Genomic DNA, 27,316 nt, shown 5'->3' with positions numbered 1-27,316 from the left:
TGCCTCTCATTGTTTCCAGGGCTGGTGTTGGGTTGGCAGGTATGCTGCTGAAGGCTGACTCAGCGGCGGCCTGTGCTCGCTGGCATGGAGGAGACAGAAGTGCCCAGGCATAATGGAGAGACAATGCTGTGGATTAACCACGGGTGACCCACTGCACCGAACCACAACCCTTTCACCAAGACACCACAAACGAACCGCCTTGTGGCTGCAGCCCAACAGCTTTCAGAAGGCCTCAGGGTCCCGACTCCTCATTTCTCAGGTGGAAAACCAAGGCCCTGGGAGGTACAGACTCCGCAGCAACAATGACTGCCAGGGGTGGCATGAGGGTGGGGGGCACATCCTTCTAAAAGTAGCAGGACCAAGCAGCCATCCCAATGGTCTGCCCGGCGGGGACTCATGGGGCTAATGGATCACAAGTTCCCCAGGACAAGAATGGATCAGTGACCCCCAAGGACGTGTGGCTTTTATAACCAGAGAGAACTGGATCTGGTAAGTAGGAGCCTGACTTGAGCCCCTCCCCCACCCAGACAAATACATGCGATCCTCTCCTCCACCCCCAGACTGAGTCTGTCCGCTCATCTCCCTCACACTACTCCACAGAGACTATGGCCATTTTACAGGAGAACCCAGCTCCGGGGAGCAGGGGGAGCGGGCTTCAGCCTCACTGAGTCTTTGTTTCCTCATCTGTAACACGAGGACAATAACATCTGCCTGAAAGGATTGTCGGGTTAATTGAGCGGAATAACGGGACAGTGGCTGGAATATAAACTCACATTGCCTGCAGCTGAATTTTAATCCCTCTGTGATTTCGTGTTCATTCTTTCGTTGTTGCCACTGCACTATCATCAGCCCTGTGCCGGGCACTGTTCAAAACTTACAACCCCTACCAGAGACTGAGGGAAAAGTATGTGGCCAGGGCAGGGCTTGGCCTCGGGGTCTCTAACCTAGTCAATAGCTCAGCAAGTTCGCACCATAGGAGGTAGCAATGCTGGGATGGGGACCTAGTTGTGTTCTCTCCACTGTAGCACCAGGACCCTCAGAAGTTAATAAAATGAGGTGGTAAATACAGAGCTTAAGACAAGGTGAAAGTGATCAAGAAAGAAGGAGGGGTATGGTTCAAAGAGTGGGTGGATGGATGGACGGATGGTAGATGGATGAATGGATGGATGGACAGTGGGTGAATGGATGGATGGATGGATGGACAGATGAATGGATGGATGGATGGATGGACAGATGAATGGATGGATGGATGGATGGATGGATGGATGGATGGACAGATGAATGGATGGACAGATGAATGGATGGACAGGTGGCTGAGTAGATGGATGGGCAGACAGATGAATGAATGGATGGGTGGATGGATGGATGGATGGATGGATGGATGGATGGACAGATGAATGGATGGACAGGTGGCTGAGTGGTGGATGGGCAGACAGATGAATGGATGGATGGATGGATGGATGGATGGATGAATGAATGGATGGATGGATGGATGGATGGACAGATGAATGGATGGACAGATGGCTGAGTGGATGGATGGGCAGACAGATAAATGAATGGATGGGTGGATGGACAGATGAATGGCTGGTGAGTGAGTGGATGAGGGGAATGCATGGAAGGCGGGTAGGTAGATGAATGGATGGGTGGGTGAGTGGATGGATGCATGATAGAGAAACATAGAGCCAGAGAGAGATAATGACTAGATAGACTTAGAGGATGGATTTGACACGACCTCTAGCCCTCAAGGATCTTCCAGTCAAGAAAGAGGCAGTGCTAAGCATGGACCTAACTGGGAGATGGAAACATGCACAGTTAGTGATGCTGTCGGGGTCTGCCATTTTCCAGCCACAACAGAGTGTGTGCTGCAGGTCGGCCAGGCAAGCTGTGACTTGGGGTGGACACACTCGATCACCCCAGTAACAGACCTTTTTGTTCATTGGTTCAACAGGCATTCACTGAGCCCCTAGTCCCAGCCAGTATCCTCGGCTCTGGGCATAGAGCAGTGCTCAAAATAGCTCCATGTGGAGATTCCAGCATGTGTGGGGTGGACAACGATGACGTACGCGAACAGTGAGCCCGATGAGGGTAAACACCATGAAGATAAACAAAACAGGGCAAGAAAGGGGGGCTCTGGAGTTCAGGGGCAATTCCGTTGGAAAGGCTGACACCTAGGAGACCTGAGGGAAGGGATTGGGGTCCAGATCTGGAAGGAGCAGTGACTGTCCCAGGATCACAATAACTTAGGCGGCTGAGTCAGACTAGAAGCGAAGTGATGCACAGGTGGTGGGGTTCTGGGGTTCCTGATCTGATACTACAGAATTCGGGAAACACACCAGACCTGGTGCCAAGCAGAGGAGAGCGCTCTTGGAATCCAGCCATGAGCTCAATCCCCTGAACCCCTTTGCTATCATGTTACTGTTCGTTTTTCCCTCTGGTCCTTGAAACAGGCCTGTATTTTCACAGATATTTTACTTGATACGCTGTCAATGTTCACTTGTCCGTTGCTTTCTGGAGGCAATAAATGCTAAACTTCTAAAGAGGGTTCTGGTTCTGCTCTAGCTGAGGGAGGAGAGCTGCTGCCTGGGACACAAAGGCTCCTCGGGAAAAATGAGATCCGGGCAGGCCTCAAATAGAGGAAAAGCCTTCATACGTGAAGCCAAATGCCCAGGCCAGCCTGGTGGCCACATCCTCTCTTTCCCAGAAAAAAGGGGGCTATTTAACAGGATTAGGTTCAGTTACAAAGGACAGAAAACCCAAGATATGAGTAGCTCAGACAGAAATTTCTTCCTTTCTTATGTAAAAACTCCTGGGGCGCCTGGCTGGCTCAGTTGGTAAAGCATGAGACTTGATCTCAAGGTCATGAGTTCCATGAGTTCCAAGACCCATGTTGAGCATAGAACTTACTTGGAAAAAAAAGTGGGGGGGAAAGCAAAGAATAAGAACTCCTAAGCTAGGCCATCAGGTGGCAGGGACCCAGCCCCTTCTATCTTGTTCCCCCAATCTCAGTATTTGGCTTTAACCTCATGGCTCAAGATAGCTGCTTGAGTACCAGATATCGTGTCTGTATCACAGCCAACAGGACAGAGGAAGGGATAAAAAAGGGAATGTCTTCTCCCCAGCAGAGGGGTTTCCAGAAGAATGCCATTCTAGGTTAGCAGCTCTAAGACCCAGAGTGGGCCCACCAGGCCCCTGGAAAGCCCCCAGTGTTGGTACTGCTGCTGTCTGAGATAGCATAACGGAGGGAAGAGAAGCAGGCAGTCCTGCCTATCTCCAGGGATGTTCCTGCAGTCATCCTTGGAACAATATAGCAGTTGGCCGCTTCCAAGAAACCACACGCGTTGGGCCCTCCAATGGCCCCCTAACTTCCACCTCCTACTGGAGTTGTCCCCCATCCCCCCAGCCAGAGTTTTCTCTGGTGCCCTGGGAACCCAGAACCTTGAGGGCTTGGAGGAAAGGGAGGATCCTACAGAGTTGGGCAGGCAGGCTAAATTTCCAGCTAACCCCCTCTGACCTGTGCCTCCCACCACCATCACCACCACCACAGATGGACTCCAATTCCTCAAGTGTGGGACTAGGAGTCCCAGAAGAATTTAAACTAGATTGCCGTAAAAGCCCTTACTAGGGACAGACACAAGGTAGGGGCTCAAGAAGGTGAGCAAATGAGTGAAGGAAAAAATGAATGAGTCAATCAATTAACCCATCACTCAATCATGGTGTCATTTAGTCTAAGCTCAGCCAAGTTGTCACCCAGCTTCCATTTGCATACGTCCAGTGATGGGGAGATCACTACTTCCAGGGGCAAATGGTTTTAGTTTTAGACTGTCCTTATGACCAGTCAGATTCAGGACCCAAAACACACTTAGAGGACCCAAATCTCTGCAGGCAAGGGAAAGTACAGAATCTCACAGCCGGACCTTAAAGGCCACAAGCCTCTTGGTCATCTTCTAGTGTTTCAGAGGAAGCTCTGACCAGAGAGGGGCTGGGACTCACCCAAGGCCACACAGCAGGGTAAGGACTGAGCCAAGATCGGACCCCAGATCCACCTTTCAGTTGTGTCCCTTCTGAATTTCACAGCCCCTTCAGGACCTCCTCCAGCTTTTCCCACATGGGGTACACCCTTCCCCACAGCCAGCCCCGCCCTATAAGGCCAAGGATCTGGTGCGCTTACAGAGAGCCTCGTGCTGGCAGAAACCGTCTCGTCACTGCCAGCGACAGGCACAGTGCTGAGACCTGTGGTCGGGGATCAGGAGCTGCTGCAGGACCAAAATCTACAGGCCAGGCTGTTTGGCTCTTCCCCACCCCCGGGACAGCGGGCCCACGTGTGTACATGCCCACGTGTGAGTGTGCGCACGAGCGTGGGCTTGCGCTTCCCAGAGCCAGAGGAACACGTGACAGGCTGTCAGTAAATCCTGCCAGTTTGGAAGGGTGATTGTCGCACACAATGCCAACAGACAGAACTCCAGTGGATTCACTTGATTTTCTTTTGTGGTTATTTTTTTTTTTACAACTTTAAATACGGAATATAAATAAATTTACATTTAAAAAATAAAAGGAAAGCCCCCCAAAAAATATAATCACCAACTTTACAAACTGAAGGAAGCAGAGTTTGGAGGATGGGAGTAGGTAGGAAAGTGCAGTCGAAGGTGGGGAGGGAGGTGGGAGTTCAGACCCCACTCCGGGGAGCCCTGGGCATCTTTTCTCCCCAACTTCCAGCCCATGAGCTGGTTTCCTGGAAGGAGCCACCAGTAGTGGAACTCAAAAGAATCTAATAGGGGGGGAGTGTGCAGGGGGAGAGAAGGGTTGCCCCTTCCCTTGGAGACTTGCTCTTGGGTTTTTCACACCTGCCCGGAAGGGGAACTGCTTGAGCTGAGGACTCAGGAAAACGGAGACCAGATGGACAACAGTGTTGCCTCCCCACCCAATGTGGGCTTGCTCTTGTCCAGCCACTCCGAGCCATTGGCCAAGTCAGGGCACAGCCAGTTCATGTGGAGCCTTTGTCAGTTAGGAAAAGGGTCCCTTCCTCCAGACGCTTTTATCTCTTTCTCCCAGAAGACGGTCCTAATAAATACAAAAACTGTCCACGTTCTACAGTGTGAACCATGATCCCTGCAGGCAGTGCCCTTGTGCAGTGCACACCCTGCACAAACCTACATGGCAGTCTTGGCTGGGCTTGGATATGACAGGCAGGCCCCCTGCTGCCCTGACCCCTGGCCTTCTGCCTGATGGAGCAGAAGCATGGGGTCCAAGAGACCCTTGGTGGAGCAGACTGATGGCCAGGACAAGAGGAAGATACAGGGTGGAGGTAGAGATAAAACAGAGAAAGTGAAGGTTGGGGGAGTGGAAGGAGGCAGTGAATGCCCAGGTCACCATCCGTGTCAGCTCCAGAGCAAACTTCGTCTCTAACCCACCTGAGGGGGCACCTGGCCGCCTGGTGCTCGGGTCACGCCCACCCAGAGGAGTCCACACCATCAAAGATCTCAGGTGTGGAAAACAAAGCCACGGTAAGCAGAGGCGACCAGGGAGAAGTGACTGGGCCTGGGCGCCGTGGGAGGGCTTTTCTCCAGTTCCCGCTCCCCCGTGTGGTCTCAGCCACAGGAGTACGAGGTACCCTGGCCTGCCTGAGGGGTTCCCTTCAGAGCTGGCCGGGGTCCTGGGACCAGGTAGGCCACCCACATCTAGAGGGTCTTTGGACCTTGTGCAGGGCTTCGGGCCAGTCCACAGCACACAGGTGTGACCCGGGCGGGAAGCCAGGGAACAGCGGGCCCGCTGGTCTCTCTTCTGCTTCTCTCCCAGGTGGTCGGGCTTGGCGGAGGAAGACAGCCATGGAGCTCAGGTCCTCCGTTTCCTTCTCGAGCTGCTGGGCAAGGCGCTGGAGGCCAATGAGTGGACCCGCTGGTGGGTGGACGGACGCACAGAAGGGGGGGAAGCACCATTGGCCGTCCGAATCAGGCATCGAGACAGACGGACGAGGGGAACAATATTATCACTCCAAGGACCCCATGGGGGCGATACAGCAAATACCATATTAAATAACCCTGTGGGCCAAGCAGAGGGACACGGGGGGGTCAGAGACAGCCTAAGGGTTCCATCCCACGCTCACACGCCTCTCTTGCTGGAGATGGGGAGCTGATTTCTAGCAACACTCAGGGCTGGGGGAGTTGAGGCTTAGACTTCCCATTCTCATAGGGCAGCTGGGACACATTTGGGCTGGGGTCCCCAAAGCCCCTCACCCAACTTCCTATGGGAAAATTCAGTTGAAACTGGGCGGAGGGCATCCAGGCTGAGAGCTGGGATTTTGTGTGGGGGAAATACCTCTCCCTGTCCCCTTCCACAGCCCAAGCCTCAGGCCAAGGAGAAGAAAGGCCTGGGGTCCGGGGCTCAGTTTCCCCACCAGGCCTCACCTGCCCACACTCTCCTGCAGATGCCCCTAGGCTCCGAGGGTCTCCTTCAGTGCCTTCTTGTCATGCGTGTGCTTGAACTTCCGGTGCTTCCCCTTGGGGGGCCGGCGGACTCGCACTGTCCGAATGGTCACCCGAGTTTGGGGTGTCTTGGCTGCTTGAGAGAAAGAAAGGTCTTGTCAGCAGGCAGACAACCTCTGGAGAGTGTCTATCGCTCTCAACTGACACCTGCCACAGACCTCTCCAGATCTTCTGGGCTGAAAGAAGGGGCAGCAGCCTGAGGCCAGCCCTCCTTGGGTTCAAATCCCAACTCCGCTGCTTACCAATTATTGAACCAGTCTGCGCCTCAGTTTCCCCACCTGTGATATGGGGATAGTAAGACCACCCCCTCACAGGACTGGTAAAATGAATAAATGGCAGTTCATTGGCAAACACAGAAGGGAGTAGATTGCTATGGCTTCAAGTTCTTTGTCCTTATCCCACTGACCTTCCTAATTTCTATGCCCCTTGAGCCTGGCGTGGACTTGGATCTATTAACCAATAGAAGCAGGCAGAGTGGTGCTGTGCTGGTTCTGGGCAAAAACCTTAAGAAGGCTCGTTGGCAGCTCCCAGAGTGCCTGGATGGTTGAGTTGAGGCTCAGTTGGTTGAGGCTCAGATTTCAGCTCAGGTCATGATCTTGGGGTCCTGAGATCGAGCCCTGCGTGAGGCTCTGTGCTCAGCGGGGCGTCTGCTTGACAGTCTCTCTACCTCTTCCTCTGCCCCTCTCCCTGATGACATGCTCCTTCTCTCTCTCTAAAGTAAATAAATACATCTTTTTTTTTTTTTTAAAGAAGACTTGGCAGCTCCCCTCTTTTTGCCTTGGGGAGCCCTGCGCCACTGCCTAAGAAGTCTGGCTACTCTGCTGGGGAAGGCACGTGGGAAGGAGACGCCATGGACTAAGGGAGAAGGACATGGGCCCAGCTGCCCCGCTAGGATCGCAGGAGACACCAGTGGAACTGCTGGGCAGAGCCCAGTCAACCCAGCATCAGGGAAAGATGATAACGTAGGGGTTGTGTTAAGCCACTAAGATCAGACTAAGGAGTCTGATCAGCAAAGGGGGGCTGCTCTTCCTCACTTCTTTCTCATTCCCTCGCTGGACTCCTGTTGAGGTTTCCTCCCACCAGCCTCCCAGCCCCTTCCAGTCCTGTGATGGGGGAGCCGCTGGGCATCGGGCCAGAACCACATACTCCCACCGTGGAGCTGGGCCTCCTCATCCCTGTGCCTGTCCTCACCTGGCCCTCACCACTCCAAGAAGAGGGTTGGTGGGGGTGGACCAGGGCTCTGGCTGTGGGCCATACCACCTGCGCTTGAATCTGAGCTCTCCCAGGTATTAGTGGCATACTTTGGGACAAGTCACATAAATTCCCTGTGCCTCAATTTCTGTATCTTTAAAACTGAGTGGGCAGCAGCGCTGGTCCTCGGGTTAGGTAATAACATGCGGAAATCGCCAGAAAGCCTTGGTGGCCCTTCCCGTGCACCTGGCAATGTTCTCATTTATCCTCACAGCAGGTACAAGTATCTACATTTAACATATAGGGAAACTGAGGCAGGGGCACTGGGATTTTAACTTAGGAGTCGGCCTCTGGAGCCCGTACTTTCAACCACTGGCCTGTAAATCACAGCACTCATGAGCCTCAGGCAAGGTAAGCACTTACATCTCTTCCTCCCGACCCCCCATGTCAACACCCTGCTACAAAAGCTTTCTCTGCCAAGCTCAAGGCCCATCTCTTCCTGGGAGCCTTTCCTAGCACCCCCAGCTCTTCGGAGCCAAAGCCGGCTTCCCATCTTCCAGACACAAGCTCCCATGAGACAGCCCATCTCTGCCATCAGGCAGTATAAGGATGCAGACAGGTCTCAGATCTCCCTTGGAGGAGGGACACCTACAAGGGCCATTAAAGGGCCTGGAGTTTGGGCTCCAGAGATGGGAGTCATCAGCAGGACCCAGAGCTGGGCAAGTTCTGACCAGGCTCAAGGTCGTCATGCAGCTCATGAGAGACAGAGTCAAGTCTCGAGCCCAGGAGGTCTGACACAGGCATCACACGGGCAACAGTACCAAGCCAAAGCCAGGCTGGGGCCGAACTGCTGAAACTGACACGGCAAGACTTTACGTAATCTACATATCGATCAGCTGAACATGCCTTCCAAAATCTGGCTTGAAAAATCACATGAAGCCCGGGCACACAAAAGAACACCATCCTAAACACAGAGGAGAATATGATCTTTCCTGACTAAATGATTCCATGTTCATTCTTATTATTCCATGCTATTCGCTACCCCATGTGCTCTGTGTTAACTATATTAATTACTGTATTAATTATATGTATTATTATAACTATATTAAATAACTGTATTAATTAACTGTAAATTTACAACCGGTCAGTTTGGAGCTGCCAAATTATCAACCCTCCCAGGGCATCCGGGCCTCAGCTTGGCTCTCAGATCAGGACAAAGAGGCTAAGAGGTAGGCCTGCCTTCAGAAGACTTCTAAGGTGTTCTTTCCTCTACCAATAGTAATAGTAACTGAAAATCAATAGGTGATTTTTTTTTTAATGCTCATCTAAGCATACTAATTTGATAAGTCTTGATCCTTGGGGTTCTTGGCTGGCTCAGTCAGTAGAACATGAGACTCTTGATCTCAGGGTTGTGAGTTCAAGCCCCTTGTTGGATATGGAGATTACTTAAAAATAAAATCTTAAAATAATAATTCTTGATCCTTACTGCAAACATTCGAGGGAGAAGAGGTAGCAGGACAGCCTAAAGAATGCAGAAATAGACAGTACAAGATCTGGGCTCTGGGCTAGACTTCACCACTATGCAACCTTCATTAAGTCCCTTAACCTCTCTGGGCTCTAGGAGCCCCTTCAAGAACACTAAGCAACTGACTTGTAGGGTCATTTCTGTGGACCGTTCTAGCTCTAACAATATTAAATTCTTTAAAAAAAAAAAAAAAAAAGAAAATGACAAGGCAGGTAAGAACTGGTGACTGCTGTCAGGGTGAGGGAAGGGCCAAGAATAGAAATTCAGGATCCCTAGACTCCCACTGCACCCCTGCCTGGGACTGGCTGTGTGACCTTGGGCAAGACCCTAGCCTCTCTGAGCCTCAGGCACCTCCTCTGTAAAATGTGAACCAGGCCATTGGATCAGATCATTTTTGGGGTCCCTTGAGTCAAACTATGCTCCTGAAATTGTGAATTCATGAAGTGTAAAGAGTAAAACAGTACTCCATTTCCAATTAACCATCTAGTGTTTGAATTCACATCACTGCTGCACAGTTGCCCAGTCTCTACCTACACATCTTCAATGACAGGAAACTCACTACTGCACAAGGCATACAATTCCATCTTGGCCCCCTGACTGATCAACAGCTTTTGGTACATAGAGTGAATCTCTCTCCAGTGGCTTTTCCCCACTGGTCCTAATCCCCTCTGAAAGCCACAGGAAATGAGTTTGATTTCTCGTCCCCAGGACAGGTTGTCAAATATCTGAAGATGATGTCCGTGGAGTCTTCTCTTGCCCCATAATTTCATGTACTCATTCAACAAAGTAAGGGGCTATGGTAGCGAGACGGGGATGGGAGCCACTCTGGACTAGGTAGTCAGGGCAGACCTCTAGGAAGAGGTGACTTCTGAGTTGAGACCCAAATGAACACAAGTAGGCTTTTGAAGAGTTGAGAGCAATGAATTTCAGATGGAAGGTGACATGTGCAAAGGCCCTGTGGCAGAAATGTATCTGGCCACTCAAGGAGGTCAGGCTGGTGAGGGGGAGTGGGTGGGCAGCAAGGCTGGTAGGCCAATCAGGGGCTAACATCTTTGTGTAAAGCCTTGCAGGCAGGGGAGGAATCTGGATTTTTCTCAGTGAGATAGAAAGTTCCAAATGAATGTAACCAGGGGCATGCCTGATTCAATTTCCACCACCATCACCCCCACCCCGGCAGCTGCCACAAGAAAAGGGAGCTGCCCGGCTGAGCAATTCAGAGGCAGACCTTGGTCCAGCGGTTACCTCGCTGCTCTTGGGTACTCCCCGGGCTTCTGGTCACGGGTCGAGTAGCCACCACTGTCTCACACTTGCATGCCAGGTGGTCCTCCAGGGTCACTGTGGCCTTCTTAAATGTTGGCTTCTTCCGTACAATCTCAATTTTTCTCACCTGGAAGACAGAACCATCCAAGTGCCTCTGTAAGACCACACAGGCAGGGGCTGAGGGAGCCTGCCTGCCTGCTCCTCCCCCACCCCACTGTCCCCCCACAGGGATCTTTCCTCGAAAGCCAGGAGTAGAGAGGCACTGGCCCAAACAATAGCAGGACCTTGCCCTCTGCCCTTCTCGTAGCTTTTCCATCAAAACAAGCCCTCCCGACCTGGCCTCCAGCTTGGCCCCATCCCCCTTGGAGCTCCCAGAGAGGGAGAAAGGCATTTCCGGGTTGAGTCTAGGGCTTGTGGTGTCCTCATTCCCGGAGCGCCAGCCAAGGTCAGGGACTATGGCAGAGGCGGGAGATGGTTGTCTGGAAGGAAGTAGGGGGAGGCTTTATCCAGGAGGGAGGCGGGAAGGGGGAGGTCAGCTGTCAGGTGTCCGTCCATGGAGCTGGAAACACTGTGGACAGGAGATACCCTGACAGTGGGTGGTGTGGTAGCCGTTGACACTTGTGATCTCGGGCACAGGGCCCAGGCCTGCGATGGATGGTGGGCATGGGGAAAAGCCACAGCTGACCTCAGGGAGGGGAGCGAGATGAAGCAGGTGGAGCAGGTGGCGAGAGCAGGGCTCATCAGCCGGTGCTGAGCCCTAGGTGTGCCCAGCAGCTCTGCCCCTCCTGAGTTGCTGTGTAGGCGAGGCTGACCCAAGGGGCACAAAAACCTTTCCACGTGAATCAGAAGACAGCTGAATCTTCTCTGGCCGGGCCCAGCATGAGACCCGGAGCTCCCCAGAGCAGCCTCTATTCTAGAATTTGCCTTAAGTCAGACTGCATACCCCATCTCTCCAGAAAGAAGGCAGGATTCCGCATTCTGACCCTTTGCTGGGGCTGCCCCAGCATTTGCTGTGTCTGTTGCCTGGAGGGACTCTGTACCCTCCTTGTTAAAGACAGAGCAAGGAACCCAAACCAATTTGGAGGAAAACCGAGCAGCCCAGAACATTCTAGGTATACAGTAAATGCTTATAGAAAGGTGTCTTCAAGGGACATTTTGGGGGTTGATCCCTGTAAAAGAGGAGGCAGCACCCTTCACTTAATGTTCCACACCCAGCCCTGCCTGGGGGTCTGTATGCGGCTTTAGCGTACAGCGGCCTGGGTGGTCTTGAGGACTCACAGGTGGCCTCGCACCTGCCCAGAGAGCCCTAAATGGACAGAGCCCAGTATCCTGCCAGGAACGCCTCTCCACCCCTGCGGCAGCGGGGCCAGCTAGTCCGGGAGGGGAGCGGGGCGGGGCCCGAGAGAAGCCCCGCCCACAGCTCACAGCCGGGGCGGCGGCGCGCCTGCGCACCTGGACGGGCCGCAGCTGCACCTGGGTGGGGCGGCACTGCACGTTGCGGTTGTTGCAGCAGCCGGAGCAGCGCTGCACCTCCACGCACGGCGGCCACACCAGGAAGTTAGCGTTCGTGCGGTCTATGAGGCGCCGCGAGATCTCGAACACCTCCGTGCGCGTCTTGCACTCGGCGATCATGGCCGGCTCGGCGACTGTCGGGGAACCTGAAGGGAGAGGGGACCTCCGTCAGGAGGGTGGGCCGGCTCGGAGCCCCCACCAGGCCCGATCCAGCAGGGCAGCTCGGGCACTGCTCTCCCCGACAAACGGCCGGCCAAGTCCCGCTTCCTTCCACCCCCGGGGTAGAGGGAAGCGTGGGGCGGGGGGGGGGGGGGGCGTCTGCGCGTCCTGGTTGTTATCAGCTGTGGGACCGGACAGGTAGGTTGCCGATGTGCCCTGAGCCTCAGTTTCTCCATGAGACCTACCCCCAAGAACCGCTGTAAGGATCCAGTGAGATCACTGAGAAGGCCGGTCTGTCGTAAATGTCAGTTTCCTTCCACCTGCCCTCAGGTTCATTTGCGATTTCACACATTTCTGGGCTTCCCTGACCCCTGGCTCCTACTGGCTTATTATTTTGTAAACAATACAATGTTACCTACTCTGACATCCTTGCTTCTTTCAAAGACTGTTTCCTCATCAATGGCCTGGGGGCTAACAGCGCCTATACCCTGCACTTACAGATCTGAGTAATGGGAGCGTCCCACAGCAAGCCTGCTGTCCATACTGGGGCTCTGCCCTCGTTCTCCTGGAGAGACACTGAGGTTCGACTAGCTGCCCAAATTCATAGAGGTCCCCCTAGCCACTGTCTACAGTGTTTGAGGGAACTAGAAGTGGGCAGAGAGGAGGAGGGACTTAGAGCAGGCTCTGGCCTTCCCTGGGAGGCCTCCATGGGACCCAAGCAGGTACCAAGCTTTGCTTGCCGTCCCAGGCTGCAGCCCTAAGCCACGGAAGAGACACACACCCCACCAGGATGGCACTGGGTTCAAGTGAGAAGAGCTTCTGGGATCCCAGCCCTGCCCCTGCTAGCTGTGTGACTTGGGCCATGAGGGCTTCACCCTCTCTGGGCCCCACTTTCCAACTGTATAAAATGGGGCCAACAATCTCTATCTCTAGGGTTGGAGTAACGCACAAATGAGTTTAAAAGCACTATATTTAGGAAACTGTGTCGGGGGATGGGGCGTGATGACTCAACTCCTCAATATAGTGTTTTGAAGGACAGTTCTACTCTCTTGAGTTAGACTCAGTCCTCAGTGTGGGAAGAATGGGACGGCCTGGAGCTGGGGGCGGGCGGCTGCCCCAGGTCTCTGATGAAGTTCTAGACTGGCTCCCGCCCTGGGGCCATCATCATTCTCATTTGCAGCCTCACCTAGGCTCCTTCTCCCTCGGGATAAGCTCTCCTCCAGCTCGCCACCAGAATGGGACTGGGTCAAATTCAGGTCCAACTCGGCCCCGTCTTCATCTGTAAGAGAAGGCACAGTCAGATGCACTCGGTTAGCCATTGGCTGCTCCGATTGCGGGGTGGAGGCTCCCATGGAGGATCTGGGGCAGGCAGGAAGGCGGCCTCTCTCCCTCACTGGCGCCCCACTCCAAAGAACAGACTCTCCTTGCAGGTCCCTATAAAATGGAGGGTCCTCGCTCTGACAAGGGGCCCTCCAGGCAACCCCAGGGTGGTATTGGGGCTCAGGGGGTAGCGGGGCCTGGACTGCATCCTGGGGCGGCCCTCAGCCCCACTCTGGGCTTTTCAGCCACATATTTGGACAGAACCCATGTCAAAGGAGTTAAAAATAACCCTTCCCTTTTGCTACTGTAAGCGAACCCTCCTTAGCCTCCAGGGCAGGGCAAAGACCCAGAGCTCGGAAGGCCAGTTTCCAGTGCCCCTCCGCCCAGCGTTCCCATAGGAAGTGCTGAATGGAGAAATTCCCAGAATCCCCGGGGGGACCAGCATGCCCTGGACACAGCCCCTCTGGAGCCCCGGACAATGGCCCAGCTGAGCTGGAGAGAGGGAGGAGGGACAGGAGTGGGGGTGGGGGCTGAAAGCAGAGAGGGGTGGGGAGCCAGCCTGCTGGGATGGGGGCGCCCATACCCCGAGCCCTTCCAGGCCTGGGTCTTGCTCCAGCTCCCGGAGTGTCATGGTGTTTGCCTCTCCCCTCTAATCTTTGACCCGGTACCTGCCCTAAACCGTCCGTTGCACCCTCAGGTCACAGACTACAGCTCCCTTCTCCAGCCCGGGAGGCCCCTCATCTTGGTGTCATCCTTGGTGCTCCTTGGAGCCATCCCTCTCTCTAGAGGCAGCGGACACCACTGTGGGAGGTGAGGGCCAGACCGGAAGACTTTGAGTTTGACACTGAATACTGGAGAGACCCTTCCAGCTCTCTGATGGCTGAAGAGGGAGCAAATAGACCGAGGGATGTTGGGGACAGACTCCCGCCCCCTCCACGCAGCCCTCTCTCTCGCAGCTCTTGCTGTCTCCCCTTCCCGCTGGCCCTGCCAAGGACAAAGCTCCTTCTCTTCTGTGTGGGCTCCCAGGGGTCCTGTTTGGAAGAGGACGGTCCCCACAACGGGTGCCTTTCCGTCCAGCCTACTGCTCCCGCGTCAGCGTGTCTGTCTGTCCCTCTCACTCCCCTCCTTTGTCCCCGTCATCTCTGGAATGTCTCTGGTGGAGAGGAGATGGGGGAAAAGATGTGCTTTGTGGAAAGGTTAAGTTGATTAGGAAAAAATAGCCACATGGTTGCCTCCAAACAGGCCCGCTATTGAAAACCTCTGTCTCCAAACCCGACCCCCAGCCGGGGTGTGTAGGGGCTGTCCGAGGGTGGGGGCCAAGGGCCTTGGAAAGAAACTGCAGAAAGGCTAAATTTGGAAGTTGCCCCATTGTGTTGGCCAGGGCTGGCCAGTCGGGCCTGGGGTGGGGGGTGTGGGAGACGTAGGGTGGGGGGCCTAGTGAACAATAGGGGGGCCAGCTGGGGCCCCCTCCCGCCTGCCTCGCCAGCCCCCGGCACAGGCGGGTTTGAAAGGGCCCGGGAATGCTTTTGAGAGGGAGCCAGGGGCCCAACGGGGAGAGGAAACAAAGACAGGAAGTGCCGTCCCCCGTAGATAGGAGTCTGGGCAAGGATTACAAAGTGACAAAGAGACAAAACCCTAGAGGGAAGGGGAGCTGGGGGTGCGGGGGCAGGGGGGGGGGCTGCTGACCAGGGCTCCAGGGAACAGGCCAGAGGTTAGAATAGAATGGAATTTGCTCTGAAGACAGCGTTTATAAATACATTCCCGACCCAGCCCGCCAGCCCTGCCACGTGTGTGCCACCAAGCACGTGCCCATTCGCTGAATGCACTCTTAGGCTAGGGCATGACTGCCTGCTGGTCTGGGCCAGGTGTCCCCGGGAGACCTTACAGACCGGGCGCTTGGCCAGAGGGGCCAGGATATGGCTCCCTCGCCACCACCCTCCCTGGCTGAGTCCACACCTGGATACACTTTCAGCCTATGCCCTGGGCACCTTCTCCCTGCCCCGCCTCCTCCCGGCACCCCACCCCATGCACCAAGCCAGAGCCACGCGTGGGTACTTCTGCCACGCCCCACGTCCCAGGTACCAACCCGTCCACCTACTCAGCCCTGCCCTGGGCAGGTGTGGTTGAGCCCTTTTGGGGCTGCCACAGGCCTCTAGTTCTCTGAAAGTCAAGAAAGTGAGGCTACCCCTTGCTGGCCCCTCCCGGCTCCCCCAAGGACTTGGTGGAGGCCCAGAGCCCTGAATGAGGGTTCAATTTACCTACGGAGGCTCCGTGCAGCAGGCGCTGGAGGTCATCAAAGGAGCGGATCGAGTGGTCACTCAGCATCTCGTAGAGCTCCTCGGGAATGGGGTCCCCCTGCCAGGCAGACGCCGTGAGGTTAAGTGAACGGGAGTCGAGGCCTTTCCAGCCATGGTTCCTCTTCCCTGCTGCACACTCACACCATCCCATGGAAAAGCCCCACAGGGCCTCCCGGCCATGGGCAAATGGACAGCCGGGCAGGGGGCAGATTCCATGGCAACCAGAAGCACAAAGTTCTCAAGCTTCTAAGACCCAAATCAGAGGCCCATCTCCCATCCCAAATGAAGCTGCGGCTTGTTCCGAATGAGACCGGCTGGTGGACCCCCGTCTCCCGATCGCATCACAGGCTCCTGGAGACTCCAACACCGTCTTTCTGCTTTTCCTCCCTACCTGACAGCCAATGACAGCCAGCATCTGTCATAGGAGATCTAATTGTCCCCATTTTACAGATGAGAAAACAGAATCCTCTAGCCAATTATCGGCAGAAGCTACACTCAAATCCAAGGCTCTCCGATGGCAGAACCTTGTGCCCCTAGCCTCCTGGGTACATGAGGGGGTTCTTAAGTGCTTGTGGAGCAGGACAGGCTCAGGGGGCCCCAGGTACTGACAGATTTATTTAGTCTCTTGCTCAAAAGAGGAGAGAAGGGAATCCTTGGATGCAGACACGAAACCTGAAAGCTTACCCATGCCCCATGCCCAACCAAACCCTATTTTTAGAGCCCCTCTGGCCTGTTACCAAAAACACTTGAAACTTAATAAGTGCTTTAACAGGCCCCACTCGGAGCCGGGCTTCCTCCAGGGAAACCGCAGGCCTCACAATGACATGAGAGTGGCCCGATAGGAAGGTCACGGCCACATCCCTCATGGTCCGGGGAGACCTAAGGGGCTGATGTCAGAGGTCTGGAGGAGGGTGGCCCAATCTGGGCACCCAGCGCCTCAGGGCAAAGGAAACGAGTGAGACCCTGCTTCATGTCCGAACTCCCAGCCGTGCAAACACACACACACATGTGCCCACACAGATGCAGGATGGCACGGTCCTGGGGAGGGAGCCCTGGAGGGGGCGCCGGCAACTCCGCTTCAGTTTCTCTGGGTGAGGAGGCGGGAGCTCCAGTTCTAGTGAGTTCATGGAACACTCCAAAGGGCCGGAGTTCTGACTGGCTTTGCAGGGGCTGAGTCTCTGCCTGATGGAGGGAGTGGTGGGTAAGGAGGTCACCTGCCCCAGAGCCAGCCCCGGGGGTTCTCCCCAAAAGCTGTTTGGAGCTTGGGCATAGATTGGTTTCTGGCTCCCCCAAAGGTCCGTTTCCTCAATGGTTATCATGGCATCTGGGAACACCTCCTCCAGGGGTTCTAACCCGTCCGATCAGCCCTGGCCACCTAGATCGGCCTTAAAGCTGGGGTGGAGTGTGGGTATGTCCACTTTTAAAACAAATTCCTTGAAAGCCCTGAGCTCAGTTTTATTCGTTTGTTTGTTTTTTCATTTGAACACAGAGCTTGTGATCCTGCCTGGTGTCTAGACCTGCTGGCAGGTTCAAGGCAGGAAGGCTGGGGCCTGAGCAGTAAGCTTGTAAGTAAGCAGCAAGTGCCCCCCCCCCATCCCGCAACACCAGCAGCTGGGAACTTCCCTTCAGGGTCCAAGTCTATGAAGCTGGGGAGTCAGGGGCTGTGGGCACAAGAGGGCAGGGACACCAGCTCAGCTGCCCCTCGCTTTCCTCCCCCATGCCTCTGGTGTCCCCAAATGTGGGCACAGGGCCCTACCCACAGACGGGAAAGCAGGCGGCTGGTCCCCAGTTAAGACCAAGGCAGGCTACTTCCCCTGAGGGTTTTGCCAAGCCCAGAACTGGTAGTCCAGGGAACTAAATTCTACCCTTGTTCTTCCTAACCACCCCACAACCTCGGGGGGCTCACTGCCCCCTCTTTGGTCCTGGCCCTCATCTGTGCATCGGGGATCACAGACATTTGATTCCATTCTATTTCTGCCTGTGGTGGCAGGAGAGGCAGCAGAGGAAAGCCAAGGGTGAGGGTGCCTAGCCCTGGCCCCCAGGCTATCTGTGTGTTAATGATCCAATTCACCACCCCCAGGAGAGGGCCCAGAGGCCCAGTAGCAAATGGCATAGGGCACTCATGCCAAGACCTCCTTGCCCATTGGAGAGTTCGCTGCAGCTGCCAGCTGGGGCAGAGGAGGCAGACCCCCAGACAGGATGAGCAGATGCCCCAGACCCAGCCTGAGATCCAAGAGATGATGTTACCCTCCCAAGCTTAGTGGCGAAGAGCCCAGGACAGCCTGGGCATGTGGGAGAAGTACACAGTAGGTGCTCAAGACGTACTCATAAAATGCATGAAGGACTCTGCACTTCTCCCTGGGGTTCTCTCCTGTGTGATCCTCCTACCTCCTCCACCAGGAAGACCTCCTGGGTTCTTCCCCCACCACCCTCCAAACAAACTACCTCCTCTTCTAAGCAGAGAGGCCTTCCCTGCACGTGTTTCTAGTAACTTGGCCCCTGGCTGCCCAGACTCACTAAGAGCCATCTGGATTCGATAATGAGACCATAGCTAACTTTTATTAAGTGCAGATTATGAGCCAGGCACTGAGCTAAATGCTGTACTGTCAGTCCTAAGCAGCTGGCTCTCTATTTTCGTCCCCATCTTCCAGGTGAGGAAGCTAGAGGCTTAGAGAAGGGAGGAAAGGGTTCCAGGTCTATGCCACGAGGAGCAGAGTCGTGCCCCTCCCTCCTCCAGCCCACCATGGAGCTTTCTGGTATCAGGTGTCCCAGAGCAAGGGCTAGACAGTATGCAGGGGACACGGGCCATAGCTGAGGAGGTCACTACCAGAGCATAGCTGGGGTGGTCACAACCATCTAGTAGGTGGCGACCAGTGGTCCTAATGGGCACAGGACAGTCTTCCACCATAAAGAATTAGCTTCCCAAGATGTCCAAAGGGCAGATGTTGAAAAACTCCAGTACAGGGGCGCCTGGGTGGCTCAATGGGTTAAGCCACTGCCTTCGGCTCAGGTCATGATCTCAGGGCCCTGGGATCGAGTCCCGCATCGGGCTCTCTGCTCAGCAGGGAGCCTGCTTCCTCCTTCTCTCTGCCTGCCTCTCTGCCTACTTGTGATCTCTGTCTGTCAAATAAATAAATAAAATCTTTAAAAAAAAAAAAAAAAACTCCAGTACACAGAAAAGCAGCGACTTCAGCTGCCAAGGAAACCTGGCCTCTTGGATTAAGCCTTTGAACAACCTTAGCCTCTTCATCTTTTAAATGGGGCGAAGAACACCTGACCTTGGAGGTATAATTGCACCTAGCAGAGCAGCGGGCAAGTAACGGTGCTTAATGAGCTGTCACTGGCCAATTCAGTCCTGCAGCGGCTCCTTCCTTGAGGACAGCAGCAAGCAGGACAGCAGCAAGCAGCACACACGCCCAGGGCCAGCAGGCAGGGCATTTTTGAGGAAGACAATTGGTGGGTGGAGAGCCGCCTGCCCTGGAGAGTCTGTGGCTTTGCATTAGCCCCCCTCCCCCCCCACCCTGTGCTGGGCCCCAGGAAACGGCACCCTAGCCCCCACTGGCACTGCCCAGGGCCGCGTGGGCTGGCGTGTCCCTTCCGGGGCTGGGGGCGGGTGAGGGATGGGGGAAATTCAGCCTGTGCTCCGCTCCAGGATGCAGCGCCCTGGGGGAGACTCGCCTGGGCACCTGCTGGGGGTCAGAGGCTCTTCTTGGTGTGGGAGGGTGAGCAGCCCGGGCCCGGGTTTCCTGGGCATACGTTCTAGAACCCTCCTTAGGTGGGCAGGGCAAAGAGCATGGCATCCAGATGAGGCTGCCCCAGATCTCAGGCCTGGGGTTCCTGACAGGGCAAGGGCGCGGTGAGAAGGCAGCTGGGGCGCAGCCAGCGGTGGGAGCCAAGGCAAACAGCCTCCTCCCCAGCCCGCCCCGCCCCCGACACCAGCTGCAGAAGGTAGGGAGGGCAGGAGCTACTAGCGTGAGGCCAGGTGAATTACCTGCTCCCAGCTAGGCTGGCAGATCAAAGGGGCGTGCACCCCACCCTCCCCCAGGGCCCCAGCTGCACACACAGATACGCACTCCCCAGCCCCTGCTCCGCCGAGGGAGATGACAGGCTCAGCCCAAGCAGCCAGGGGCGGTGGCTGTGGCTGGCAGAGAGAGAAGCCGGCAAGGCCTCCAAGCGCCCGCCCGCCTGCCTGCCTGACAGTCTCGGGCCTGATTTAGATTCAAATGCCAAACCAAGTCCTTTGAAGAAGCCTTCTCTGGGCAGACCACAGAAGCCATTCAGAACCAGACTTTCCCACCTAGTATTTCCCTTCCCTGTGGCTCCTGGGACCCTCCCGCCCCTCCTGAATGTTAGCCCAACCCCACACTGGGCTGTCCACCTCTCCCTGGAGCAGAAAAACTCTTAGTGCTGGAAAAGGGGTCAGTGTGGCAGTTACCACTGGGACAGCCCATCTCAGTCACTGCCCCCCCCCGCCCCCCCCGCGGGGGGTCCTACCCTCCACCCCAGGCTGGCCCAGCTCCCAGCACCGGGGCAGGGCGGAGCAGGAATCTGCATTTTCGAGAGGCCAGGGAATTCCACTGCACCTGGGTAACTCTGAGCCAATCCAACCTTCACATTTTGGGGAGTGGGAGAAACTGAGACCCAGCGCAAGACACACAGAATCTGTGCAGTCCGATTTCCCTTCTGTTTCTTCCTCTGTCCTGTCCGGATCTTGACAGTCCAAGCCCCAAGACATGGAACCGAAAGACAAGCTTGTCTCTCAAGATGGGGCCAAGAGCTCAAATGAGAAAGTCGGCCTGAGGGCCGAGCAGGCGGCATTGCCCTGGGGCTGACTGAGGACTAAGGCCATGTTTATAAAGCACTTAGCAAGCGCTAGACAGACGTCTGGTCTGGTCCTTCCTCGACACCCACCCCTCCCCACATCGACTATCCTTTCCCCAAATATTTACAGATTATCCACCTTGGACCAGGCACTGTTCCAAGAATGGGAGACGTGGTGACCAAGATAAACTCTCTGGAGGAATATAGACCAGTGAGGGAAGACGGACAATAAATAAACCAGAAAATGGAACAGCTGTCCTAGATGAGGCATGGGAGGAGGAGGAGACTGAAAGGGACCCAGGACGCCCATGGCAAACACCTCTTTACCACTATCACTGAATCAACCCCTCCTCCACACACACACACACACACACACACACACACACACACACGTATAGGCACCCAGTTTAGGTCTTGCCCCAGAGCCTCAAAATTCTGTTCAGTCCTAAACTTGCAGACATTTCTAGGGCTGGGAGAGAGAACCCAGCAAGCTGGTCCTGCACCACTTTAAGGCCATTAGCAAGCCACTCCTTCCCGGCAGAAGGGTGCTGAGGCGGGAGGCGTCACATGACAATGGGAGTTAACCTCCCCGAAGCCAGCTCAGCTGATGGAGATAGGACCTCCTAGGCCTCTGCAGACCCTCTGCCAGGCCCCCCATCAGAGGTCCCACCCCTCCTGTGCACCTGCTCGGGCCTCTACCTGAGGCTCCGGGCCAGGGACCAGACCGGCCCCAAGGCCATCTCCACAGCAAGCTCTCCTGTGGTCTCCCCTCCCCGACTGGCCCCCATGTTGATGGGTTTCCCCTTTATGTCTCCTCCCCCAGAGCCCCGCCAAGGCTTAGCTCAAAAGTGCTTCTTTCGGAAATTGTGGCTTCCGGAGGGCCTTGTGTTCCAGGTCTTGTGCTCCAGGCCACTGTGATTACAGTGGGGAGCAAGGCACCAGCTTCGGTGTCACAGCGTTTCCCCAAACATATCCATGGAGTTGGGGGAGGAAGCTGGAAATGAGGAGGGCAGGCCTGCGAAAAAGACTCATCCAGCTGTCATCCAGCCTCTGGCTGGGATCCGCAAAGGAGACAGAACAGCCAGGGGGAGCCCCTTCAGCGGAGAGGGTCCTCCAGTCTTGGAGACTCAAAGAAGGGCCTATAGGAAGGGAGACTGCTCTGGACATCACAGCGCCCCCGGTCGCATCACTACTTTCCGCCTCCCGGGTAGTTGGAAAAAAGCAGTCACGGAGTGGTAATGCTGGAGCGGCGGCAAACTGACCTGAGCCAGCAAAAAACAGTGGGTGCTACGGAGCCAGGACCTGATGGGAGGTCAGGGTCCCGGTTTCCCCTCTCTCCTAGGGCCCAGCAAGGAGATGTGGTCCCCACAGAGACTATGAGGTTTCAGGGCCCACGGTGAGCCCACCTGTTGCGCGGGGGTGGACTCCTGATGCCGGGTGTATAGGAGCCGTGCGTGCCCGGGTGCGTGCGTGGGTGTGCGCGCACGTGTGTTCAGGTCGCGTGTTCGGGGGCCAGGCGTACGTGTGTGTGCGGCGCGCGCGCGTGTGCCCCGCGTGTGCACGGGCGTGGCGGCGGCGGGCGCGCGACCCGGCCGCGGTAGTGCGTGCCCGTCGCTCTGCGCGCCCGCCCGCCGGAGCGCAGCATCGCCTCTGGCCAAGAGTGTGCGTGCGTGGGGTGAGTGAGCGAGTCCGGGGGCCGGGCGGGGTGGGCTGCGGAGAGCAGCGGCGGGGGCGCCGGCGTTCCCAGGACGCCCTGGCACCGGCCCCAGCCCCCAGGCCCCGCGGCAAGGCGAGGCGGCAGCTGGGGCCGGCCGGCGCCCCCCTCCCCAACAGCTGGCCGCGGCCCGGGGGGCTGCAGAGAGGAGAGGAGGGGGCGTCGGGAGGCGCCTGCAGGCTGCTGGGCCGAGCCCTGCGGCCTCCCTCCCGGTGCGGACCGCGGGGGGTTGGCCGCGGAAGGGCGGGGCCCCAGGGCGGGCGGCCGGCGGCCCTCGAGGAGCCCCGAGAACAAAAGGAGACGGCGACGGCTCTGCCGTGGTCAAAACAACCTGCGCTGGCGGCGGCCCAAGGTCTGGCCGCTGCCTCGGAGCCCTTCACCTTAACCCCTTCGCCGCCGCCGCCTTCCTGCGCCTCGCTGGACGTCAGGAGGGGCCGGCCCTCCTCGGGAGCCGGCGAAGTGCCGGCTCCCAGCCGCCGCGGAGCGGAGGCGGGACGGGACCCAGGCTCGCCGCGCTCCCGGCTGCCCTCTCCTCCCCCCAACCTCGCGCTTCCTCCCTGCCCCGCCCCCTTTCCCACCTGGATTCCGGGTGGACTTGCCAACTCACTGCTACGTGAGGCTGGGAGGGGTGGGGGTACTGATCCGACCTGATCGCTCCCGCAGACGCTTTTACACCCCACCTGCCTTGCAGCTACGCTTTTCCTGGCGCGCTCCGCACCCCGCAAGCGGGGGAAAGAGGCGCTCCCTCTCGCAGGGCGCGGGCGCAGGTATGGCGGAGCCTGGGGCACACACCGCCCCGAGGGCTGGATTCTTTAAAAGCCTCTACTCCTCCCCAGTTCCCGAGTGCCCAAGACCTCTCTCTGGGCAACCCCCGCACCCAAGACACAAGCTGCTGCAGGACTGCGCTCTAGGGCTGAACATGCCCTGCGCTGGCCCGAGGGCGCCCGTCCCGACCGGGAGCCAGAGCCTGGGAGGGGAGGCAAATCCCCGCGGAAGGCTGGCGTAGCTGCCGCCGGTGCGCGAGCTCACACCTCCCATGCAAGCCGGCTCCTGGACAGAACGAAGCTGCAACCAAAGTGGGCTTGGGAGAACGCGCCGCCTTCTGCACCCCGGGCGCCACCCCCACCCTCTCTCCCTTCGGGTTCCTGAGGGGTGGGTGACAGGGACACACACACACCCTACCCCGACGCTGAAAGGGCCGGGGATCTGGGATCAAGCCCTCGGAAAGAAAGCTGCCCCTGCCCCCTCCCCTTAGAGCCTGGCACCTCCCGGACCTCGCGTCCCAGCCCTCGGAGGTCACCTCGCGCCCGGCGCTAGGCCCGTGGGCTGCAAAGGTCCGAAGTTCACTGCAGGGAGGGGAGGGAACGACTAAGGGGCGAGGGTGGGGGTAATGAATGAAGCGAACCAGCCCTGGCAGCCGTCGCAACTCACCTCGGCGCTGACCAGACGCAGGTAGCAGCAGAGAGACAGGAAGAGCGCCCAGCAGCGATTCATGCCGACTCCGGGCCCGGCCCCGCGGGGCCCCGGACAAGTGGACCGAGCGCGCCGCCCCCGCGGCCAGGGCTGGGGGCGGGGGCTGGGGAGGGAGGTGGGCTCGGCTCGGGTCTGCGGCGATCAGGCGCTCAGGCCGCTGCAGCCGCCGCCGCGGCTCACCCGCATGGCCCCCGGGCGCCGCCGCCCCCGGCCCCGGCTCCGTCGTTGAGGGGCTGGGGAGGGCCTGGGCGCGGGACCAGGGTCCGAGGCCGCTACCTGGGCGTATCCCGAGCCCGAGTGAGCATCCACGGCCAGGGGTCTGCGTCGCCAACCAGCCGAGGCGTCTAGCCGTGTGGGGGCGCCCAGGGGACTCCAACCTCCAAGAGGAAAAAGAACACGGCAGTCGATGGCTCGTCTTCACTCGCCGACTATAGGCGTTTTCCTCTGCCCGCCGGCTTAGCTTTTTTGCAACATTTTCTGGAAAGGCCCCCGAAGTCGGAAAGTGCAGAGTTGGGCACCTCACGGCCAAAGTCTCCCCCAAAAAACTTTTACCAAAGTTGGCTTTGCAGCGGCGGCCCGAGTACCCGGGCAGGGAGAGGTGCAAACTCCCGCCCGGGCCGGGTTGGGGGGGGCCGGAGCGTGTGCGCCTTGGCGCGGGGCCCGCGCGGCGGGCACGGCTGCTCCGCGCTCGCGGCGTGCCCGCTGCGCGCAGTGCCGGGCGCGGCAGACAGGTGGACGCGGCTCGGGTCCGTCGGTCCGTCTGTCCGCGCGCTCGCCGCTCTGGGCGTCCTCTGCGGGCTGTGAGCTGCGGCTGCTCCGGCTTCTCTTTGCAACGAGGCTGGAGGGTGGGCCTTTTATTTCCCCCTTTTTTGCGCGTGTGTGTATGTGTGTGTGCGCAAAATATCTCTATCTCGGGAATGAAAGATGGGCGCGGGCGGCCAGAGGGGAGCCCTCAGGGAGGCAGCGGGGGAGGCTGCGGGCGCGCGGGGAGACAGGCGGGCTGCTCCCGGCGGCAGGAGGAGAAGTTGCCACCCTTTCAGCTGTTCCGGCCTTTATAAAGGAGAAGGGAGAGCGCTAGAGGTGGGTGGAGACTGCCTTTCCTCTTCTGGCCCAGAGTCAGCACCGGGAAGGGGGGGGAGCTCTGGGAGGGCTTGGGGTGGGGGGCGGGGCGTTCAGGGGTCTCTAAGAGCCCCGCAGCCCCTCCGTCCAGGATCTGGCCCGTGGGACGGGAGAACTAAGGACGACCGAGCGCCCCGCCCCTTAGCACAGTGACCGTGGCCTGATTTCTAGCCCACGTGGTTGGGGAGTTGTCTCCGGGACCACCCCCGGGAGTCCAAACCCGCAGCCCCCCAGGGCAGCACTTGCACCCTGACCCAGGAGGAGCGGTGAAGGATTCAGGCTCTGCAGCCTGGTTCCCATCCCGCCCTGGCGCTGAGCAGCTGGGTCACCTTGGGCAAGTCACTTCCTTTCCTCGCTCTTCCCTCCAGCCTCCGAGTGGCATGAGGTTCTTGGGAGGACCTGGGGCCAGAAAAGGCAGACAGCACAGAGCTGGGAGCCAGCCACAAGGTGATCACACAGACCCCGCAGCCAGTACCATTCAGCAGAAAGCTGGGTTGGTGTCTCCGCCTCCTCGCTGGTTGCCTGGCACACCACAGGCACCACCAGTGTGTTGAACTGCAAAGTCACACAAACCCCCACCGCCCTGCAGCATCCTTGCAGGGCCGCCATCGCAATCCCACAGTCCCCCTGGGGTTTACTACCTCCCTCAGCCCCCAGGTTTTGAGGGCCAGGGGCGGGGTGGGGGGGGACACCCACCGGCATTCACACGGTTAACGCCTCCCACCCCCAGCGCCAAAAGAGCTGCGGGTGGCCCCGCAGTCACACGATCACAGTCACAGAGTCACACACACACACGCCCGCCCAGCCCAACACCCACCACCACGGGACCCGCAGCCTCATTGTATCACTGGGCTCCTGGCCATAGGGCACCTTTCTCTGGTCCCCTTGCACTCTCTGTTGTCTGCCCTTGGGACCCAGACATCCGTTTGGGGTGCCAGCCTGCTCCTCACGCCTCCATCGCCCAGACAGGCACACCCGCTGTCTCTTCAGAAGCCGTCTTGTGCGTCTTGTCCAGAGGAGGGAGGATTTTGCCAGGCGAGCCTCTTTACAAACAGCTACAAGCACTCCCCTCCACCCACGACCACCTGGGCAGCCTGGCACAGGGGCTGGGAGGCAGGCTGGGGGCAGGTCACCTTGGTTCAAATCCTGGTGTGGCCACTTGAGCAGGTCAGGTGTCTTTGGGAAGCTTCACCTCTCTGTACCTCAGTTTCCTCTCCCTGGAAACTAGAAATAAATCTAGAATTGGAGGGAGAGAAGGATTTCAAGGAGGCCTGGGAAAATGCTCGGGACAATGAGGATGTTTGTCAGCTTTGCTGGCAACAATGAGTTCACGGATACCTACCCACATCAGAACTGATCTATGCATTTTATTATACCTCCGTGCAGTTGTAGAATTCTTAGCTTGCTCCCGAAGGCTGGAGGCTCCCCTCCTCTGGAGGCTCAGAGGAGATAACGCATCTGGAAGGACTGAGCACGATACCCGACACACGGAGTCCATCGTTCCTTCAACACGGAGTCTGAGTGTTCCCGGGGGGCCAGGCATTATTCCAGGCTCTGGGGAGAACACACAAGGCTAATACAGGCTCCTGCCCTAGCAGAGTCCCTATCCAGAAGGACAGACAGAGGCATAGACAGATAAATCAGGAGACAGGGTGACAGGGAGATTGTGGTGTAGGGGTTTGGGAAGATAATCCCAAAACACAAGACTTGAAGTCCAAAGACTTAGACATAAAACCACAGGACACTAGGTGATGTTGACCTTGACCTTGTGGATCCTTATCCATAAAAGAGATGCGAACAGCTCCCATTATCACTGAGGGGACCGCATCATAGGAATGTTCTTTTTACTCCGCATGTAGCCTCTCGTTGCTCTTGTTAGGTGTGCTGCTCCCATCTTAACAAATGGGGAAATTGTAGCACAGAGAGTTGAAGCAATTTGTTCAAGGTCACACAGCCAGTACAATGGTAGAGCTAGACTCCAACCCAAGCATTCCAGCTGTGGAGCCCACAGGCTTGAACCACCACACTATGCTGCCTCTTGGCAGGTGATGACTGACGATGAGAATTAGGACACATTTTACACTTTTGTGAGCATCAAATCCATGAATATATGTCCAAGTGCTTTGCCAACTGAAAGTGCTGTACAAACAGCAGTTCTGACTTACACACAAAAGTGCTGGAGGAGCACAAAGGAGGGGAGCACACGGCTCAGCCTCAGGGGAAGGATGTGAGGGGGTAGGGTATAGGACCTGCACCACTGAGCACACACGATCTGCAGGCCCTAAGAAGAAATGTAAGAAAGCAGACCCAGAGCTGGGACTCTGCGACCTACCAGGCTCTCGAGTGAGCTAGACACAGATCATCACAGTCCAGACGTCTTCATTTGCTGGTTAGAAGTGGCAAGACAGGGACAGCAGAGGTGGCCAGAACCACAGGGCACCCAGCC

General features: G+C 57.2%; 1 protein-coding gene across 3 annotated transcripts; it reads right to left on the bottom strand.

Annotated features, from left to right (window-relative positions):
* Positions 1-4,463: 4,463 nt before the first annotated feature.
* Positions 4,464-24,786, bottom strand: PDGFB (platelet derived growth factor subunit B). 3 transcript variants are annotated; one of them, XM_004743279.3, is made up of 7 exons: positions 23,710-24,786; positions 15,705-15,801; positions 13,313-13,405; positions 11,908-12,113; positions 10,438-10,582; positions 6,402-6,555; positions 4,464-6,035 (listed from the first exon to the last, which is right to left on the bottom strand). In XM_004743279.3, the coding sequence occupies exons 1-6, from the start codon at positions 23,770-23,772 to the stop codon at positions 6,428-6,430; spliced, it is 732 nt and encodes a 243-aa protein (XP_004743336.1). In that variant the 5' UTR covers positions 23,773-24,786; the 3' UTR covers positions 4,464-6,035; positions 6,402-6,427. The 3 variants fall into 3 exon arrangements, with proteins under 3 accessions (XP_004743336.1, XP_004743334.2, XP_004743337.1); XM_004743277.3 differs by having other exon boundaries at positions 4,464-5,892; XM_004743280.3 differs by having other exon boundaries at positions 6,402-6,552.
* Between the last annotated feature and the right edge of the window lie 2,530 nt (positions 24,787-27,316).

The sequence above is a fragment of the Mustela putorius genome, unplaced genomic scaffold, assembly GCF_011764305.1.
Source record: "Mustela putorius furo isolate JIRA1106 unplaced genomic scaffold, ASM1176430v1.1 tig00000738_pilon_pilon_pilon, whole genome shotgun sequence".
NCBI lineage: Eukaryota > Metazoa > Chordata > Mammalia > Carnivora > Mustelidae > Mustela > Mustela putorius.
This window is presented reverse-complemented; position numbering and strand designations above follow the sequence as displayed.

What these genes read in the sequence shown, in the direction of transcription:
- PDGFB (XM_004743279.3), bottom strand. Translation starts at nt 23,772, where the DNA reads ATGAATCGCTGCTGGGCGCTCTTCCTGTCTCTCTGCTGCTACCTGCGT. An exon ending in GCTGCACGGAGCCTCCGTAG is followed by an intron (nt 13,406 to 15,704) that starts GTAAATTGAACC and finishes CTTCTCTTACAG; the next exon opens with ATGAAGACGGGGCCGAGTTG. An exon ending in GAGTACCCAAGAGCAGCGAG is followed by an intron (nt 6,556 to 10,437) that starts GTAACCGCTGGA and finishes CTTTCTCTCAAG; the next exon opens with CAGCCAAGACACCCCAAACT.